Genomic DNA, 21,481 nt, shown 5'->3' on the forward strand with positions numbered 1-21,481 from the left:
GCATATTTGCATTAGATCTCTGAACATTAGATTTGTGGGTTTTTTGGGGGCGGGAGGATTCTAAATGCACAGCTAGTTAAGTTGATACATCAGGTGAATAAGTATGTTGTATTTATGAGCAGGTAAATTACGTAATGTTTTACACATGTTTAGTTTAAAGCCGTGAGTTCTCGAATGTACAAAATGCAATCATTACGGGATTTGTACATTATAGAGAAACAAGACAAAATATGTATTGAATGTAAAATATGTAATATCAGAATGAATGAAGGTGGATCCAGTGTCCTTCCAGAGATGCCGCGATGCTTCCGGATTGGGAAGTCTTCTCTAACCGTTTCCGCCGCCATTGCGGATTTTGCACCGAAGCTCATCCGCTGCTATCCATCGATGCCGTGCAGCAAGCAAACACCCAAAACAATCGCATTGAGCATCTTTACGGGCACGTCGCTTGGGTGGCACGCTTAACATCTTGTATATTTTGCCGTCCATTTTATTTTTACATATTTTTTTCATATTTCCACGGACTGGATCCGACCTACACGTAGCGTGAGGAGGTCGTAGCTAGCTGCCCTGCTAGCTAGCACAACGGCTAACATTTCCACAACGCTGGAGAAGCCCGAGGAAAACACCATGTCCCAAATCCTGCCCATCCGCTTCCAGGAGCACCTACAGGTACTATAACATTTGATATTTTTCAAATGTAGTTGCTCGCTTGAATGACAGCTCACTCGCCAAGCTAACGTCAAGACCCGCAGCAAATGAATGACCTCCCCTCCCCCGTCTAGCATCAGCTAGCTTCCTGGCTAAACGTTCACATTTGTATCACGCTGTTAAATCTGACGACAAAGAAACAAGCGTACTGCATTCAAACATTTTACTGTTGCAGCTAATTATTTTAACGTACACGCATTTTCAGCAAGAACCCGTACAGTCGTGTCAAGTGTGTCGTGATGGGATGCTAGCAGTCGCGTCATCTAATGGCATATCAATTTAATCACACGAAAGTCCTATTTAAATATTTTAAATATTGAGACTTGATATGTGTTTGAGTGAAATTGAAAACATGGGTGAGACGTTTAGATGTCAAAATGTCATGTCCCATTGTTGCTGTTGTGACGTTGGTGAGGATGAGGCAGAGGATGAGTCAAGTGATGCACTTGAGCTGCAGCCTGACTCTCATACAGTAGCCTTACATTACATACTGTACTATGTTTTCATATTTGTTTGGCTTCAGAGAAAAATCATTCACATTAACGTCAATACAGTAGCCTTACATCACATATCGTACTATGTTTTCATATTTGTTTGGCTTCAGAGAAAAATCATTCACATTAACGTCATCTAATATCTAAATAGCGACAACTTTTCCAAACATTTTGCCAGCTGCATCACAAACGCTAGCCAGGGTGAGTTGGCTCTGTGTTCATTCATCAGCTGGAGGGGGAACCGATCACATTAATTGACTTGTATTTAATAAGTGGATGAATGTAATGTGCAGTTTATAGGTCTGTTCATTATTTATATTCATTTATTCTACCCCCATTAACAGTTTACTGATTCTCCCATGGAAAATGACAGAAATTGGATATTGGAAGTTTCTAAAGCTGAATAAGATTTTGTTCAAGAGAATCTAAAGCTCAAATCTAAAATTGTGCAGCCCAACTCGTGATACTGTACACAGAGAATGTGTACAACATGGAAAAAAAGCATTAGTAATTTTACAAGAATTATGTCAAAATATTAGGAAAAAAAGTTTGATATTTTACAAGCACTTTGCTCCGATTCCGATACTGATCATCCAGGACTGAATTTGTCTGATACCGAACACAGGGATTAATTATACATTTTTAAATTTATAATCAGTGGGATTGGTCAGGGGTGCCGTTTAAAGGGACCAAAAAATAGCTAAGTACTAAAATTAGCAATCAGTGGGGGTGGGCAACGTGATTTTCGTTCAGTGGTACCCAGAATTCCAGCCTGCACTCCTACTACTGGCTCGATGATATGAAAAAGGAACCATACTTTATCAAGAAAACATAGGATGAGACTCCTTCTTTTTAAGGAGACTTTGGATGTGAGAGTACACTGGAGTATTAGTAGGACTTCCAGGTAACGGCAAAAAATATCTCGTAAATGTGTCGCTCTTTTGGGTCCTGTCATTTTTTCAGTAAGTGGCCTAGGTGGAAAAACGTTAACACCCCTGCTGTACGTCTGTATATTAACCAGACACCCACTGTCCTACATCAACTCAGTATGATGCAGTTTTAGGATATCTTTCACGTTATGTAGGTGTATGACCAAAAATTGCATCTGTCTTCTCTGACTCTTAGTGATGGTGCAATATTATTGTTGAAAAAGAAGAATCATTTGAGATGTATCCTTTGCAAAATGCATGCATGTGAATTATGTGCATTGTGGATAATTATATCCTGTCAGGCATTTTCTGGCTGGCCTCATGCATTCCAGTACACAAGTGTGGTGAAAGCGCAGTAGGAGGATATTTGATGAGGATATTTGATGTCGAATGAATATGTTTTGGGTAAAAATGCCTTTATTTCATGCAAAATGAGAACACGTTCCAAATAAAACCGCGTGGCCCAATCATAAAATGTGAATCTAGTCTTTCCCCACAGGATACAATTAGGTTGCCAGAGTAAGTGAGCATCTGCTTGGCTGAACTAGTTACCTCGGTCTCCAAAACCAGAAAGTATTAAACTAAATACTCTAATAGCGGGATGTCAACTATTAACACAACTTTTACTTTGGAGATTGGATAATCTGTGGTGATTTTGTGCATTGCAAATGCATATGTCCAATTTATATGACAAATTGTGAATTCCTCATTTAAATCGTGATACAGACATTCTTGACCACATAACAGTTCACATTTTGTGGCTTCACTTTATCACAGCTCATTTAAGCAAATTGTACATGCTTTTTGCCTAAATTAAGCTGACGGGGACAGACATCCATTCTTCTATGGTTATGGTTCTGTGTGTATTACGTTGTTTTCACTTAGTGTTCAATCCCAAGAACATTCCCATCTGGACAGGACCTCAAACTCTGCTTTAAACCATGACTTCCTGTCCTCCACACATCCGGAACGTCCGGAGCGATGTCAGCCATGTGTATCCAAAAAGACATTGCGGCTGAGTGTAACACTTGCCATGCACAGACCCAGGCAGGTCTAATATGGCCAAACTCGTCATCAGTTACACAGGAAACTCCCATTGGACGCCATTAGCTACAACAGAGAAGATTTTGTAGGTGGTAAGTAAAGTCGGGTTAAACGCTGAATTGGGTGCCTTGAACCTTGCTATATTATACCTAGCCGCCACTTCACTGTGAATAAAACTCTACCCCAGATGCTTAAAGAGGTAAACGGGTCAGTTTTTCCTCATACCTACTGATTATTTTTTTTGTTAAAGAAATATCACAATCACTAATAAAAGTATATGATTTGTGCTGATATCGGATTGATATTGTATTGGACAACATGCAAGGCTGCAATGTCATCTGATTGGCAGTGAAAAAGTTATGTGTTGCATCCCTAACCACAACATCTTAATAATTCAACATGTCAGAGCTTGCACTTAAAATAATTCACCATGTTCAAAAAGAGTAGGACTAAGCTTGCCTCTGACTGATTCTTGTGCCACTTAAGCTTGCCACAATAGCGATAAAGTCATCAGGTCGGCAATCCCGATCCATCGTCTTATTCTCTGGCAACCTCGGTGTGTATGAGGTGTTGAAGAAGCAGAGTTAAAAGCTTATGTGTAATGTAATGTATTTCTTATTTCAGCTCCAGAACCTGGGTATCAACCCAGCCAATATTGGATTCAGCACTCTGACCATGGAGTCTGACAAGTTTATCTGCATAAGAGAGAAGGTGGGTGAGCAGGCCCAGGTTGTCATTATTGACATGGCCGATCCCAACAACCCCATTCGTAGGCCCATCTCTGCAGACAGCGCCATCATGAACCCTGCCAGCAAAGTCATTGCCCTTAAAGGTAAGTCCATGCACACGTTCAGCTGGATCATTTTTTGAGGTAGTGGTGCAACAATTGCCTTAAAATGCAAACTGAAAAAAATCAAAAACTTTTCTTGCACACGCAGGTCATCTGTGTAAAATGTCAAATTGTTAAGTCTGCTTTTTCATTTTTGTTGTTCACAATAGTCCACCTCATTTGTTTGTCAAGACATGTAACCTAGCCTGTTTCTGAAATCCAGTGTAATAAATGTCAGTTACAGATACGATAATACTGAGAGCAAGTGAAAATGTCATGCTGTCATAGATGCTTGTTTTTTGCTCTTTTTTGTTTCTTAATGCTTTCTTATGTTTGCAGACGGTGAGTTGAATTTTAACATATCATGAGTTGTCAGTGTATTCCTGTATGCACTGTCTTGACACAACTGCACTGTACTGACGCTAGTTTTAATGGATGCTTGAGCAAGCCTGACAGCATAAAATGCTGCTGAAATGACTTTTATGCTGAAATGTTAAAATGAGTAAAAAAAAAAAAACTATGTTAAAAAACAATACTATTTCAATGAGATAATAATAATAATAGAGTGAATTATAGATTTTGCGTCATAGATGGTACCTGAACAAGTCATTTGAGCCAAAAATATAAACCTGAAAAAAATAAGAGTTGACATTCCTGGCTCAGCAAAACATCTTTTGCTGGATAAAGTACAGTCAAACCTCGGTTTTCAAACGCCCTGGTTTTCACCATCTCCACAGACTAGGGCTGTCATACCAAGGCAGATTAGTATTTGTCACACCCTGTTCCATTGAGCATGTACTGATGAAGGGTGCTCGGCCAAATGTCTTCTAAGACAACTTGAGCAGTCCAGTTCCGATCAATTCAGCGCCCTGAGAATACATTGAACTGGATAAATGAGAATATTCGCCGGCATGTCTTTGTATGATTCAGTTTTCAAACAAAAAAATTCCACCAAAATTTTGCCTCATTTTTGTAAACCCTTTCTGTAATTGCACATTACGCGTGTTGCCCTGTACAATAGCATTCCGCAGAATCGAATGCCCAAACAAAGCAGCCCAGGTGTTGCTGACTCTGCCACCAAACATTTTTATTGAGGGCGACTGCTAAATAACCTACCATGGGGCCAAAGGCAGCTGCAAGGGCCAGCATGGCTGGGCTCTATGGGAAGTCCACATGAACAATATTTTTCATCCTGGCAAGGAAAAATCCAGGACGCTTATGTTGCAAAAGGGGTACATGTTTAGTTGGTTTTTCATTGTTTTCTTCTTGTAAAATTCTAATTAGTCACAGTAAAAGTTAATATTTTGGGCGTATAAACAAATTGGATTTACATGAGTTATTATGAGGAAAATTGCTTTGGTTTTCGACTGACCTTTTAGAAGGGTAACTAATGAAAACCGAGGTACCACAGTACTCTGTTCGAATCCTTTCATTTTCACATTTGTGTAGCTTCAACACAATAAATAGAACGCTACATCCTCATTCGATCGAACCACTGAAATGTTGAGCCAGGATGCTGGTTTAATGAGTCATTCTAAATCACTGATGATTTGGTCGTATGAGTTTGGATAATACTAAATATATTTACCCTTTCTGACTTTTCTATAAGGGGAAAAATGTTGTGAGTGATTTGTCCAGCAACCTTCCCATTATGACATCTGTCTGTGTGCTTTGTAGTCTCCTTTTTGCAAATCTGCATTCAGACCCAACCCAAAATTCAACATCTGTCATTTTAGCACGACATTGTCATTTGTGTCATTTTTCTAATTTGATAGGCACAGGGCTTCATGTTTTTCTCTGTATGGCGTTTTACACATTGGAAATAAAACTGCTGATGCTTTGACAATATCTAACTGCTATCCAAATTGCACTGAGCGGCTTCCATGTGATTGGCCAATTTTAATATTGTAGTATTGTCTAACAATAGCTACGATAACAAAATATATACTTGAAGGATTCCACATATGTTAACTGCAGAGAAACCCAAAAAGCATAGCCCTGTACCTGGAACTAGGCCAGTCCGGAAACACTTTAAGTCACTGGTATAGGATGAACTCTATTTTGAGCTGAGTGTGCAGTGTTTTGTTAGTCAGAACACAGTCCAAGTCTCTTAAAGTCACAAATTGGAGTCTTTGTCCACACTCTACTAGGGGTTTGCATATTCAGCCAACAATCCGAACGTGTCATTGCACTGAATGCAGATGTACCACACTGTGGTTGCCCTTTTGTTGGTCTTGCCTCTTGTTTTTGATACTGGCTTGTTGTATGGTGCTTTAGTGTCACTTAAAGCGAACCCTCAATGCCCACTCTCGCTACTGAAATTTGCTATGCCCTAATGGTATGATTTGTTACCCCCCTTTCCCTTAATGTCTGCTGTGGGTGATGTGTGGTAGTTTAGATGACTCCATGTTGTTGTTTTAAAATCTTTGCAAGCCTTTTATTACATCAAGTTAACCTTGACATTGACTATTTCCAGCGGCCAAGACCCTGCAGATCTTCAACATCGAGATGAAGAGCAAGATGAAGGCTCACACAATGACAGACGACGTGACCTTCTGGAAGTGGATCTCCCTCAACACAGTCGCCCTGGTCACAGATAACGCAGTCTACCACTGGAGCATGGAGGGCGACTCCCAGCCGATTAAAGTCTTCGACCGACACTCCAGCCTGGCGGGCTGTCAGATTATCAACTACCGCACCGACGCCAAACAGAAGTGGTTGCTGCTCATTGGCATTTCAGCACAGGTACCAACTATCAACAAGCAATTCATCAGAAATTGTTTTTGCAGCTGTCTGATGGAGTACATTATCATTTATAGTTTTTATTTTATAATTTCAAGCAAATTCACTGAGCTTACCAGTGCTAACCACAACTAACCGCATACCACTGCAGAAAGTCCACTTACTGTATATACCTCTAATAGTACAGTAGTTAAGTTTATTTATACACCTGAGATATTGACTTATTTTTCAGCAAAACCGTGTTGTTGGAGCAATGCAGTTGTACTCAGTGGACAGGAAGGTTTCCCAGCCCATCGAAGGTCACGCTGCTGGATTTGCACAATTCAAGATGGAGGACAACACAGAGGAGTCTACTCTGTTCTGCTTTGCCGTGCGAGGACAGGCAGGCGGAAAAGTAAGACTGGGCGCAGTTGGTCTGACTCACGCTTGCAATAAAAACAGAATTGATTTTTGCATTTAAAATTGAACGTTTTTGCTTTGCTAGCTGCACATAATCGAAGTTGGCACCCCACCAACTGGGAACCAGCCATTTCCAAAGAAAGCTGTAGATGTATTTTTTCCTCCAGAAGCCCAGAATGACTTCCCTGTTGCCATGCAGGTACAAAATATTTGATATAAAATATTTGTGTTTTTAAGCTTACAGTGTATTGCCCAATTTCCAATGTTATTCTCTTCCTCTATGTTTAGATCAGCTCCAAGCAGGATGTAGTCTTTCTCATCACCAAATATGGCTACATCCACCTGTATGACTTGGAAACCGGCACCTGCATCTACATGAACAGGATCAGTGGGGAGACCATTTTTGTCACTGCACCCCATGAGCCAACTGCTGGCATCATTGGCGTCAACAGGAAAGGACAGGTACTGGGCAGTCAAGTGGGAGTGCTTATCTCCTGTCCTTCTGCCTTTTGCATGTTGTGTATGTTGAAAAAGTAACACACTACATGTGCAAATGTATCAGGCTGTAGCAGCACCTTTGGTGTGAGGGGGGGCATGCCAGGAGAGCTCAACTTGGCCAAGCAGTCAGTGTCTAATCCTGTTATTGCTCTTGGCACTCACCTGCACTTCTGCCGTTCAAAGCTTAGTGTCTTGCACACATATAATGTAGCAGCACGCAATTACCTGTGGTGCAAAAGGAGGAATGTGACATTTGTCTGCATGAAGTTATTCGGAATTAAACTATGCAATTTAAAAAGTGCAAAATATGTTTCAGGTGTTGTCGGTGTGTGTGGAGGAGGAGAACATTATTCCCTACATCACCAATGTGCTCCAGAACCCAGACCTGGCCCTACGCATGGCTGTCCGCAATAACCTTGCCGGTGCGGAGGAGCTGTTTGCCCGCAAATTTAACACCCTCTTTGCTGCAGGGAATTACTCTGACGCTGCCAAAGTGGCAGCAAATGCACCTAAGGTATCCTTTTTACCCCCTGCATTTTAATTTGAACATCCCACTGCGACGTAATTACTAGTAGTCACCCACCCATCTGTCGTCCTCCAGGGTATATTGCGAACACCAGACACCATCCGTCGCTTTCAGAGCGTTCCTGCTCAACCGGGCCAGCGGTCACCGTTGCTTCAGTACTTTGGCATCTTACTGGATCAAGGACAGCTAAATAAGTTTGAGTCTCTGGAGCTGTGCAGGCCGGTCCTGCAGCAGGGCCGCAAACAGCTGCTAGAGAAATGGCTGAAAGAGGACAAGGTCAGTGCTCAATGGGGGGTTTTATAGCAGGCAGTCTTTTGTCTACCCGAATGAAGGCTTTAGACGCTTTCTAGACTGATTTATCGCTCCTGCTTTGTTTACAGCTGGAGTGCTCGGAGGAGCTTGGAGACCTGGTGAAGTCGGTGGATCCCACACTTGCCCTCAGTGTCTACCTGAGAGCCAATGTCCCCAACAAAGTCATCCAGTGCTTTGCAGAAACTGGACAGTTCCAGAAGATTGTACTTTATGCCAAGAAGGTTTGCTTATGTGTGATTTTATGTTCTATCATATTATTTTAATATAAACTTTAAGGCCGATTTCAACACTACAAGCACAAGTTATGACCTGAGCGGTATAAAGTAACAATTTACATTTCCTCAATAGGTGGGCTACACTCCAGACTGGATTTTCCTGTTAAGAAATGTCATGCGGATCAGCCCAGAACAAGGTCTTCAGTTCTCCCAAATGCTTGTGCAGGATGAAGAGCCTCTTGCCGACATCACACAGGTTAAAACCAAATCATGTGTACACAATATAACTTTTAGTAGATTTTAGTAGATTAAAAAAAGCACATATTTTTTGCGCTTTTTGTGAACTGATGATTTGTTTCTTTTTTGTGAATAGATTGTAGATGTCTTCATGGAGTACAACCTGATCCAGCAATGCACATCCTTCCTACTAGATGCCCTGAAGAACAACCGACCAATGGAAGGACCGCTGCAGACACGTCTACTGGAAATGAATTTGGTCCATGCACCACAGGTAAATCATGGATACATGATAACAAAACGTGCCAGAATTTTTACAATTATCAGGATGCCTTGTTTCTTGCAGGTTGCAGATGCCATTCTGGGAAATCAGATGTTCACTCATTATGACCGTGCACACGTGGCGCAGCTGTGTGAGAAGGCTGGTCTCCTGCAGAGGGCGCTAGAGCATTACACTGATCTTTACGACATTAAGCGAGCTGTGGTCCACACACACCTCCTCAACCCAGAGGTACACTAACGTCTTAAAAGTGATGAAAATGCTAGTGATCTAATGTTCAACAGAATATTAAGTGTCTGTGATTTGTGTGTGTCTTTGCAGTGGCTAGTCAATTTCTTTGGCTCCTTGTCAGTCGAGGACTCTTTGGAGTGTCTTCGGGCCATGTTGTCAGCTAACATCCGCCAGAACCTGCAGATTTGTGTTCAGGTTGCCTCCAAGTACCATGAGCAGCTCACCACTCAGTCCCTCACTGAACTCTTTGAGTCGTTCAAAAGCTTTGAAGGTGAATGTCGAGAGTGGCTCACAGAGAGCAAACAGAGTTACATCTTTTTTTTTTTTTTCTGTCACGCTTTTTCTGTCTTTCAGGTTTGTTCTACTTTTTGGGTTCCATTGTGAACTTCAGCCAGGACCCAGAGGTTCACTTCAAATACATTCAGGCTGCTTGCAAGACGGGCCAAATCAAAGAGGTGGAAAGGATCTGCAGAGAAAGTAACTGTTACGACCCCGAGCGCGTGAAGAATTTCCTCAAGGTCTTTAAAGCTTGCAAACTCCACACTCAGGACATTCAACCTTTTCTTATATTCATTAAATAGACTGTATATTTTTCTCTAGGAAGCCAAGTTGACTGATCAGCTGCCATTGATCATCGTTTGTGACCGCTTTGATTTTGTCCATGATCTGGTCCTGTACTTGTATCGCAACAGTCTGCAGAAATACATTGAGATCTATGTGCAGAAGGTACGCTACTGCTTGCTGAGCTCATAAATCACTTTTTACCCTTTTTTCAGTCAGTAAGCATTTTTGATTGGCTGCAGGTAAACCCAAGTCGTCTGCCGGTGGTCATTGGAGGCTTGCTGGATGTTGATTGTGCCGAGGACGTGATCAAGAACCTGATCATGGTTGTGAGAGGGCAATTCTCCACAGATGAGTTAGTTGCTGAAGTGGAGAAGAGGAATCGGTAAGCGTAATGAAGCAAAATGAGTGTCATTCCTCACCAAATGACCAAATGTTTGATTCTCAACAGACTGAAGCTTCTACTTCCTTGGTTGGAGGCCCGTATTCATGAAGGCTGTGAAGAGCCTGCCACCCACAATGCCTTGGCCAAGATCTACATAGACAGCAACAACAACCCTGAGCGTTTTTTGAGGGAGAACCCCTTTTACGACAGCCGTGTGGTGGGCAAGTACTGTGAGAAGAGAGATCCCCACCTGGCCTGTGTCGCGTATGAAAGAGGACAGTGTGATCAGGAATTGATTAATGTGAGTTGTGTTTGTTGTGTCTTATCCACTGGACCTGTAAGTTAGATAACATGATTTTTTTTTTCAGGTGTGCAATGAAAACTCGCTGTTTAAGAGTCTGTCACGCTACCTGGTGCGTCGGAAGAACCCTGAGCTGTGGGCTAGTGTGCTGCTGGAGACTAACAACTACAGAAGACCACTCATAGACCAGGTCTTACATCTTTCTATCACTTGTGTTACTGAGTGTCACGTCCTTCTAATCTTTTTTTACATAAAAATTGTGAAGTTGTGCATCAAGCTCAATGTCCTACGGTACTGCAGGTTGTCCAGACAGCCCTGACGGAGACACAGGATCCTGAGGAGGTATCTGTCACAGTCAAGGCTTTCATGACTGCTGACCTTCCGAATGAGCTCATCGAGCTTTTGGAGAAGATTGTCTTAGATAACTCTGTCTTCAGTGAACATAGGTATGATAACGATATGCTATTGTGGAATTATAGTCTACCAGGCTTATAACATTGTCCTCGCTGAGAGCTTGTTGGTGCTGTCTATTTTCAGAAACCTTCAGAACCTGCTCATCCTGACAGCGATCAAAGCCGATCGGACCCGTGTCATGGAGTATATTAACCGTCTGGACAACTACGACGCCCCAGATATTGCCAACATTGCAATTAGCAATGAGCTGTTTGAGGAGGCCTTTGCTATTTTTAGGAAATTTGATGTCAACACCTCTGCTGTGCAGGTAACAGATATTTACATTGTACTGATTAAGTGTAATGTATTGATTATTTTAGTGTTTTGCTTAAAGAGTTTGTTCATTTTATTCAGGTTCTGATTGAGCACATTGGCAACCTGGACAGAGCCTATGAGTTTGCAGAGCGCTGCAATGAGCCCCCAGTGTGGAGTCAGCTGGCAAAGGCCCAGCTCCAGAAGGGCCTGGTCAAAGAAGCTATTGACTCCTACATCAAAGCCGACGACCCCTCTGCTTACATGGAGGTGGGACAAGCTGCAGCCGTGAGTGGTGAGAGCATCTCCACCCAAAATATTTGTTGCTCGCCCCAGTCAAGCTTTTTTGGCCAATCACAATTGATGTTGTGCTGCGTGTAGGCAACTGGGAGGACCTTGTGAAGTTTCTGCAGATGGCCCGCAAGAAGGCCCGCGAGTCCTACGTTGAAACTGAGCTAATCTTTGCTCTGGCTAAGACCAACCGCCTTGCCGAGCTGGAAGAGTTCATCAATGGACCCAATAATGCTCACATCCAGCAAGTAGGTTCTGTCAAGCATCTCAGACACCGACCCCATATTCACAGTGTCTGGACTTTTACTCTTTTTTTTTTTTTTTAATTTACTTACCTTTTTCCTACGCTTCAGGTGGGTGACAGGTGCTACGACGACAAGATGTATGAAGCAGCCAAGCTGCTTTACAACAATGTGTCCAATTTTGGCCGCCTGGCCTCTACTCTTGTGCACCTTGGAGAGTACCAGGCAGCTGTGGACGGCGCTCGCAAGGCCAACAGCACACGTACCTGGAAGGAAGTAAGAAATCCTTACTCTCCTGTCGTTACAATGAAAAAGCAAATGTCCACATGCTCTACATTGCGCTCTCGCAGGTCTGCTTTGCGTGCGTCGATGGGAAAGAGTTCAGACTCTCCCAAATGTGCGGCCTGCATATTGTTGTACATGCGGATGAGCTGGAGGAACTCATCAACTATTACCAGGTACAAAGCATGTCAAAATGCTTTTCACTAGAGGCGCATTGTAAATTTGAATGAGCTTAACGTGTATATTTCTGTAGGACCGTGGCTACTTTGAGGAGCTAATCACCATGCTGGAGGCCGCTTTGGGACTGGAGCGAGCTCACATGGGCATGTTCACAGAGCTGGCAATCCTCTACTCTAAATTCAAACCCCAGAAGATGAGAGAGCACCTGGAGCTCTTCTGGTCCCGAGTTAACATTCCAAAGGTAAACCCCGTGTGACATCACTAGAAAGCAACAGTCAAAGCATTTGCCTGTATCACTTTGAGAACCATGTTGGCCATAATGAAATGCTGTCAGCACAGTCAAACATGGACAACGTGTATCAGGTTCTTAGGGCAGCCGAGCAGGCACACCTCTGGGCAGAGCTGGTCTTCCTCTACGATAAGTATGAGGAATATGACAACGCCATCATCACCATGATGAACCATCCTGCTGATGCCTGGAAAGAGGGACAGTTCAAAGACATTGTCACCAAGGTGAGGATTGGTAGTGTGTTCGAATGACAACTAGTATTGCTTATTGTATGACATCTTTGCTCTTGACTCTAGGTGGCAAATGTGGAGCTGTACTACAAAGCCATCCATTTTTATCTGGAGTTCAAGCCCTTGTTATTGAATGACCTGCTCATCGTTCTCTCACCACGACTGGACCACACACGCGCTGTTAACTTCTTCAGCAAGGTCAGGGCGTTAACTTGGCATTGCTTTTGTCATGACACAATTCCACATTCTACACTGATTTCAGTGTAGTCTTAATGATCTCATTTGTGTTTTTTTGTACAGGTGAAGCAGGTACCGCTGGTAAAACCATACCTAAGGTCTGTGCAGAATCACAACAACAAGTCTGTCAATGAGGCTCTCAACAACCTCTTCATCGTCGAGGAAGATTATGCAGTATGATATTTATGACTTTTTCTGTACTAAATGTTTTAATGGTTGGTTGAAGTGAAATAGGTGCAGCAGTCCTTTTCTGGTCCTTCTCCTCTTCTTACAATTGTTTACTGGCATACAGGCATTGCGCACTTCCATCGATGCTTACGACAACTTTGACAATATCTCGCTGGCCCAAGGCCTGGAGAAGCATGACTTGATCGAGTTCAGAAGGATTGCAGCATACCTTTTCAAGGGCAACAACCGCTGGAAACAGAGCGTGGAACTCTGCAAGAAGGACAAGCTCTACAAGGTGCGGTGATCAAAAATGAACACAGTTGACTCTATTAACATGCAGAACTAATTAATTCATCGGTTTATGATGTCCACTTGTGCAGGACGCCATGCAGTATGCATCTGAGTCCAAAGACATCGAACTGGCAGAGGAGCTGCTTGCTTGGTTCCTGGAGGAGGACAAGAAGGAGTGTTTCGCGGCCTGCCTGTTTACCTGCTATGACCTATTGCGGCCCGATGTAGTGCTGGAGACCGCCTGGAGGCACAACATCATGGACTTTTCAATGCCATACTTCATCCAGGTCATGCGAGAGTACCTTAGTAAGGTGAGTTATTCACACATGAAGAGGGTTAGGGCAACACATTGAGTATAAGACATGGAATAGGCACAGTTATTCTCAGAGTTTCTGAATGAAAATAAGGAGGATACTTAAAACAGTGGCTGTTTCTAGACTTTTGATTTCCAAATGCTATTTCACATCAGGCAGTGTAGCACCAGCCATGTTGGTGTGCATATTCTTGCTCCCTTCATGCTCACCTTCTTTTATGTGCCATTACTGGTAATTTCCTTTTTTCAATTCCACTCAAGCTACTTTCCCATACAAATGTGCTCCAGAGGATATCAATAGCAGCTTTTGCTTAGCGCAATATTTATCTGACGTAAATTGAATATACACATGCATATATACAGTGAAGAAAATAAGTATTTGAACACCCTGCTATTTTGCTATTTCTCCCACTTAGAAATCATGGAGGGGTCTGAAATTTTCATCGTAGGTGCATGTCCACTGTGAGAGAGATAAACTAAAAAGAAAAATCCAGAAATCAAAATGCATGATTTTTTAACAATTTGTGTGATACAGCTGCTAATAAGTATTTGAACACCTGAGAAAATGAATGTTAATATTTGGTACAGTAGCCTTTGTTTGCTATTACAGAGGTCAAACGTTTCCTGTAGTTTTTCACCAGGTTTGCACACACTGCAGGAGGGATCTTGGCCCACTCCTCCACACAGATCTTCTCTAGATCAGTCAGGTTTCTGGGCTGTCGCTGAGAAACACGGAGTTTGAGCTCCCTCCAAAGATTTTCGATTGGGTTCAGGTCTGGAGACTGGCTGGGCCATGCTAGAACCTTGATATGCTTCTTACGGAGCCACTCCTTGGTTTTCCTGGCTGTGTGCTTCGGGTCGTTGTCGTGTTGGAAGACCCAGCCACGACCCATCTTCAATGCTCTGACAGAGGGAAGGAGGTTGTTCCCCAAAATCTCACAATACACGGCCCCAGTCATCCTCTCTTTAATGCAGTGCACTCGTCCTGTCCCATGTGCAGAAAAACACCCCCAAAGCATGATGCTACCACCCCCATGCTTCACAGTAGGGATGGTGTTCTTCGGATTGTACTCTTCATTCTTCTTCCTCCAAACACGCTTATTGGAATTATGACCAAAAAGTTCTATTTTGGTCTCATCTGACCATAAAACTTTCTCCCATGACTCCTCTGTATCATCCAAATGGTCATATGCAAACTTAAGACGGGCCTTGACATGTGCTGGTTTAAGCAGGGGAACCTTTCGTGCCATGCATGATTTCACATCATGACGTCTTAGTGTATTACCTACAGTAACCTTGGAAACGGTGGTCCCAGCTCTTTTCAGGTCATTGACCAAGTCCTGTCGTGTAGTTCTGGGCTGATTCCTCACCTTTCTTAGAATCATTGAGACCCCACGAGGTGATATCTTGCATGGGGCTCCACTCCGATTGAGATTGACCGTCATGTTTAGCTTCTTCCATTTTCTAATGATAGCTCCAACAGTGGACCTTTTTTCACCAAGCTGCTTGGTAATTGCTCCGTAGCCCTTTCCAGCCTTGTGGAGGTGTACAATTTTGTCTCTGGTGTCTTTGGACAGCTCTTTGGTCTTCGCCATGTTACAAGTTAAAGTCTTACTGATTGTATGGGGTGGACAGGTGTCTTTATGCAGCTAACGACCTCAAACAGGTGCATCTGATTCAGGATGATACATGGAGTGCAGGTGGACTTCTAATGGGCAGACTAACAGGTCTTTCAGGGTCAGAATTCTAGATGATACACAGGTGTTCAAATACTTATTTGCAGCTGTATCACACAAATAAATTGTTAAAAAATCATGCATTGTGATTTCTGGATTTTTCTTTTTAGTTTATCTCTCTCACAGTGGACATGCACCTACGATGAAAATTTCAGACCCCTCCATGATTTCTAAGTGGGAGAAATAGCAAAATAGCAGGGTGTTCAAATACTTATTTTCTTCACTGTACATGCAGTGGTATCTTGGTTAACGCCTGCCCCGGTTAGTGTGTATTTTGGTTAACAACCAAATTTTTTTGTGAAAATTTTGCCTTGGCTTTCGTTCACCAAACAGTTTGTTTACTCCACCATCAAGCACAAGACGAAATCCTGTGATACGTGCACATGATCGCGCAATGCATTGAGGGCCATGGGTACCATTTTAGAGCAACAGCTTTTGTGTGCTTGTTGCAAGAGAGCTTTAACAGATGCTCGTCTTCATTTCAGTGGTATGTAAATGTGACGGCAGGGCTCAGTCATTGACTGCCTGCACATCCATAACACTGCGTCCTGCGTAACACCCGGCGGTGCATTGCGGGTGACACTTTGTTTCTGCCTGTCTCATTGTACATTCGGTGGCATCCGCAGTCAAAAATAGCACATATCAGCAGGCATAAAGCATCGTCTGCGACATCACTGCCGCCAGCTGTTGTTGTTTTTTTTTTGTTTTTTTCTGTTTTGAATGTTGATATTTTGTTTTGATATGGTTTTTTTTACATTTTTGCAAATTGTGGTTGCAGCAGACTGACATGTTTTTCTGGAACATATGAATGTTAACCAAGACACTACTGTGTATACATACATACATGTATACATACAGGAGCAGTTGGTGAGATTAGTGGCACCTTATCCACTTATCCATTTATTTATTTGACATCTTTAGCCACTAAAGTAACCTCAGGCCTGCATTTGTATCAGAAGTGGCGTTATTGCCAGCATCCCTCTGTGCTTTTGTGTTGTCTGGCAACGTTAAGTCCCCTGTTTGCTCCTTTCTCACTGTCAGTTTCTATTGTGGGACAATTCCACATTCTTTTTTTTTTCCTTAAGTTGCCTCTCTGAATTTCCTTTCCAGGTTGATGCGATAGAGGAAAAGGTGAACGTTGAATCAGTTTCCTAATCGTCCTTACTGACTCCCCGCCCTTTCCCTTTCCTAGTAGTAGTAGTAGTTTGGAGTGGGAGGGGTAAAGCTAGCAAAAACTTGCATGACCCCTCTCCCACTTTGTCACTATGCTGCTTTCCATGTATACAACTCTTTGCATCTCCACTAGATCACGTAACTATTTCACCACAGGCCAGAGTGGGGCTCTTCACACCCCTGCTCTCGGGGTCCACTGGGAAAGAGTTGGACAAAAATCTTTTTGAGTGGATTTAATCTATGTGGGACTCAAGCCATCATCATAATGGCATAGTGGCCTGCCACTGATAAATGCCTAATCCCATATACATGCTAGGTACTTACTACAGTTGAGTAAATGCACCACTGGCCACGGCTACTAAATAATGAATGCAGAAAAATAATAGATTAAATTGGCATACATAAAAAAAACACAAAAATGTAAGGACAAAATGACAATACATAAATTGTCATAAACAGGGGAGTTACTTTCCAATCACCATCTATATATCAAGCAATGGAGGATAAGAAATCAGGATGTTTATACCTTTTGATAATGAGTGGATTTATAGCAAAATGGAATGGGAACATGCTCATGTAGTACATCTCAATAAATGACCATAAAAGAAGAATATAACGTTAACCTATTTCACTAGTTCCTTTCATGAAGTGGAGCCCATTTATTCTATAGATTCAGTACACACACAGTGCAATATTTCAAGGATGTTTTTCTTAAATATGATGATTATAGCTTACAGTTAACAAACCTCCACATTTGTATCTCATAAAATATGAAAACTAGTCCAAAAAAGATGTCACAAATATTGTAAAGGGGAAGAACTGCAAAAGCTTGCTGAGCCTTCAGTTGCTCTTTGTCTTAATTGAACTGCGGAATTTCTCATTTATTGAGATGCATCTGAATATGTTCCAGCTGGCCATCAAATAGAAAAGGCTTCCAGTTCCTCTTTCATGTGAATGGAGAGCGCCACTCTGGATTACTACTGTACTATATTTGCAGTCTCACAGACTTCTAGATGAATTCTAAAGTTTAACTAGTTGTTACCCACCTGGCTCCCTGCCATGCTGTTTCTTTGACTCAGAATATTTCCTTAAGGTAGAGTTTGAAGTCATTTCTCCTACTGTATGCTTACATTAATTCCTGTGCTGCAAGAGAACATTAAAAACAAACATCAGTTGCACACATTTGTCAAAAGGAATCCTCCCCAACACAATAGTCAAATAACCTGTAGCTCAGTTAGACATGAATGTGGATCAGCACGCATGTGATAGCATCATCAGCACCAGGCTATAGGAGACGTTGTCTTTGGCTGTGCCTGCTTCTGGAAACATTGAAGTGGCTGTACAAGAGCATCCTGTTTGTCCCCTCTTCCACTCTCACTCCACTATGGCACTGTGCTTCTCTTCTCTCTTCTCTCTTCTCACGCACTTGTCAAGAGGAACGTAACAAAACAAATGCTGCTTCCGCATGTCTCTCAAGCCTTCTTTCTAAAAAAAACAAACAAACAAACAAAAAATTGCAATAGCTATCGCACCTAGATTGACTTGACATGAGTGAACCAGTGTATGTAGAGAACTGAACCCAATACCAGGACAGGGGCAGCGTACACATATCCCGCACTTCATCAGTCTTCCAACTGCAAACTGGTTTTGCTGGCTGATTTTGGACTATGCTGCTACTTCCCAGAGTCAGTATCCATAACTCAGCTGGTATTTAAATAAATACAGCCATAATGAAATGCTTGGTTGTAATGCTGAGATCAAATTGTAAGAGACAGAAGTCGTCTGTACTGGTGACAGGTTGGTTCTCTACATACCGTTTCCAGAAATGTTACAGTAGATAATTGGGGTGGCTGGATGGGTGGGACCATTATTGCCACGTAGATCTGTGTTTGTATCTCCCCGTCTTAATCCTCCACATTAGACTGTTTATCCCCATAATGTTAAACTAATTAGTACAGTAGCTGCCTTTTAGAGCTGTAGTTGTTTAGCTACTTAACGGAGGACATCCTGCAGCCCGTTTGCATTTAAATGTGGATGGTACTCATCTCCTTCGCCTGTCAGGAATGGTCCCACCCTTCAGCCAGGGAAATAACCCAGAGGTCAGTTTTTTTACAAACGTTGCGTCTTTAAAAAAAAAAAAAAAAAGAAGCCTCCACCAAAGCAAGACTTTCAAAGAGAATTCTTACATGCAAACTGCTGTTCTTTTCCATAGGTGGACAAACTGGAAGCCTCAGAGTCCCTAAGGAAACAGGAGGAGCAGGCCACAGAATCTCAACCAATTGTTTATGGTAAGAAAACAGTTATGTCCTCTGAAGTGTCACTGTTCTTGTGTGCAACACCAGTCGACACAGGGGTCACGGTTCAGTACGCAAGTGTATCGAATAATATGTAACACAGCGGCACACTTCAGCGGCACACTTCAACTTGGTGCGGCAGCAGCCGCACATCCACGGCAACGGTCGGCCAATGTACATTTAATCTTGCAACACGCGCAGTCTTGCCCGTGACATGTGTACATGATTGAGTGAAAAGAGGTACTCCTCCCATTCTGTGTGGAAGTGGTCAGTTTTTGGTTACTTTCTCCTTCTTCCCCATTCATTCTGAAACTCTTACGTAGTTTAGAATAAGTCATTTGAAGTGGCCCTCCCTACTGAGACTGCTGCCCCCGCAACCCGGACCCAGATAAGCGGAGGAAAATGGATGGATGGCTGGCATTTGAAGAGGCTAACCAGTCAGCTCAGTAGCTTGCTATGCTCACGGCAGCCATCTCTTAAGGTGGCTGTAGGTGTTTTGTTTAATGTCCACAGTTGGGTCTGTAACCAATTAACTACGATAAATGAGGGATGGCTATGATAATATATAATAATAATATTTTACAGCAGTTTTGAATAAAAGTTACATTCGAGGACCTCGAATGTTTTGACTTTTTTTTGTAATTTTACAGCAATTTACGTGAATCTGCCATTTGTGAGGACATTTAAGGGACTGACATGTTTGTGCACTGTTGTAGGCACACCGCAGCTCATGCTCACAGCGGGGTCCAACGTGGCCGTGCCCCCCCAGCAGGCCTACGGCTATGGCTACACAGCAGCACCAGGCTACGGCCAGCCGCCACAGACCAACTTTGGATACGGCATGTGAAGATCCCAACCTTTACCCCTCGCTCTGTTCCTATCTGTCCAACTTTGTGTTCTTCTCTAGCCTCTCATGGTCCTCTACGCTCAACAGGCCACAAGCAAGCCCACTTTTACCTTTTTATTTATTTGATTGTCTTGTCCTGTTGACAAAGAAAACATTTACAAGCAATGAAGGAGGACTTTTATTTGTATTGTCTGATAAGAAATTGGACCACATTGTTTGTCGTGTTTCCCCCACATTCCATATTTATGACTCCTTATTTGTATGCGTTTTTTTTTTACATGTCGTTATGTTGATTACTCATTGGAAGTGGACTTGCTAAAGCTGAGCAAAGCAGGTGGAGGAGCATTGGATTTTTGCACTCATGTGAGAAGAGAGAAGCTTTTATGTATGTCCCGACACATAAGCCTCTTTAACCTTGTCTCGTTTGTCCAATACCATGCATTTCATGACGTTGTATATTTTGAGGCTAAAGAGAGAGAAAAAAACAAAGGGTTACATATAATATTTGAACATAATAGTATATGGCCATGTGAATGGCTATCCCTAGCAAGTACAGTAATGATAGTATATTCTGCACAGGTGTGTAGCTTTATGACGTTTTAAATGCATACAGGCAGATTCACAAGTATTTAGACAATAATTTTTTTTTTTGCCTTTCTACACCACAATAATTTTGGAATATTATTAATCCATGATGGCAAAATCAAGAAAAGTCATTCTACAAATACTTGTGCAGCTAACTGTATGTCACCTTATGAGTGTGTGTGTGTGTGTGTGTGTGTGTGTGTGTGAGAGTGACCTGATGATGCTGGTCCAAATAAGAATTTAACCCCCCACCCCTCTGGTCCCTGCTAGATGTCGGCTCCTCCACCTGCGTGTATTTAGATGACCTCTTGTGCCGTGTACAGTGCTTGTGTGAGACTGTATCTGTGTATGTGCAAAAAGAAAGGGTGGGACCACCGAGACTAAATGTATCACGTGTGTATTAACCCTCCCTGTGCTGAGGTCTGCATTTTTTTTTCTTTTTGTGTGTACAGACTATGAACATGAAACAATATAGATGGTGACACAACCCCACCCCTCCATGTACACACACCAACCTGCTCTCCTCTTGTTTCCTCCTCCCAAGAATTTGTCAAGGATGGTGTGAAGTAAGAGTCCATATTTACCTTGATGTACTTCCTTACATACTTAAACGACTGTGTGTATGCGCGTGTGTGTGTGCGTGCGTGTGTGTATAGTGTCACCCGACCCCTTCCATATGTTTAGTTCCTTTTTGTTGTTATGCATATGAATAAATACATTACGGGGGCTCTGTCATCAATAAAAGTAGAATAATATGACCTAACTGAAAGGGAAGTACTAGCCTAAATAAAACCTAAAAATTGTAAACATGTAAACGACTGTTGAGACCCTGCTTGTGTGTAAGTGTTTGTCTGTAAATGAACATGAATTGGCATGCAGACACGATTAATTGGACATCGGGGCAGTGCATTCAAAGTCAGCCAT

The 21,481-nt window shown here is 42.4% G+C and overlaps 1 protein-coding gene across 4 annotated transcripts; it reads left to right on the forward strand.

The window, feature by feature from the left end:
• Window positions 1–307: 307 nt before the first annotated feature.
• On the forward strand, window positions 308–21,372 carry LOC131134449 (clathrin heavy chain 1-like). 4 transcript variants are annotated; one of them, XM_078792852.1, is made up of 34 exons: window positions 308–672; window positions 3,803–4,010; window positions 6,484–6,752; window positions 6,982–7,143; window positions 7,234–7,347; window positions 7,437–7,610; window positions 7,963–8,160; window positions 8,248–8,448; window positions 8,553–8,705; window positions 8,833–8,955; window positions 9,073–9,210; window positions 9,283–9,447; window positions 9,538–9,718; window positions 9,802–9,965; window positions 10,048–10,173; window positions 10,251–10,393; window positions 10,460–10,694; window positions 10,762–10,884; window positions 10,995–11,140; window positions 11,232–11,415; window positions 11,502–11,694; window positions 11,781–11,938; window positions 12,044–12,208; window positions 12,283–12,390; window positions 12,468–12,635; window positions 12,758–12,907; window positions 12,980–13,111; window positions 13,214–13,324; window positions 13,443–13,613; window positions 13,699–13,920; window positions 16,769–16,789; window positions 18,893–18,930; window positions 19,044–19,119; window positions 19,842–21,372. In XM_078792852.1, exons 1-33 carry the CDS (start codon window positions 631–633, stop codon window positions 19,072–19,074), a joined length of 4,917 nt encoding a protein of 1,638 aa, XP_078648978.1. In that variant the 5' UTR covers window positions 308–630; the 3' UTR covers window positions 19,075–19,119; window positions 19,842–21,372. The 4 variants fall into 4 exon arrangements, with proteins under 4 accessions (XP_078648978.1, XP_057935724.1, XP_057935725.1 ...); XM_058079741.2 differs by lacking the exon at window positions 18,893–18,930; XM_058079742.2 differs by lacking the exons at window positions 16,769–16,789; window positions 18,893–18,930 and having other exon boundaries at window positions 309–672.
• The last annotated feature ends 109 nt before the right edge of the window (window positions 21,373–21,481 follow it).

This window comes from Doryrhamphus excisus, linkage group LG8 (assembly GCF_037039965.1).
Source record: "Doryrhamphus excisus strain RoL-2023G ecotype Guam linkage group LG8, RoL_Dexc_Guam_v1.1, whole genome shotgun sequence".
Lineage (NCBI taxonomy): Eukaryota > Metazoa > Chordata > Actinopteri > Syngnathiformes > Syngnathidae > Doryrhamphus > Doryrhamphus excisus.

Excerpts from the sequence above, each read along its gene's own strand:
- LOC131134449 (XM_058079741.2), top strand. The coding sequence starts at position 631 with ATGTCCCAAATCCTGCCCATCCGCTTCCAGGAGCACCTACAG. Across the intron at positions 11,695-11,780 it reads ACAAGCTGCAGCCGTGAGTG|GCAACTGGGAGGACCTTGTG; the intron begins GTGAGAGCATCT and ends TGCTGCGTGTAG. Across the intron at positions 13,325-13,442 it reads TCGTCGAGGAAGATTATGCA|GCATTGCGCACTTCCATCGA; the intron begins GTATGATATTTA and ends ACTGGCATACAG.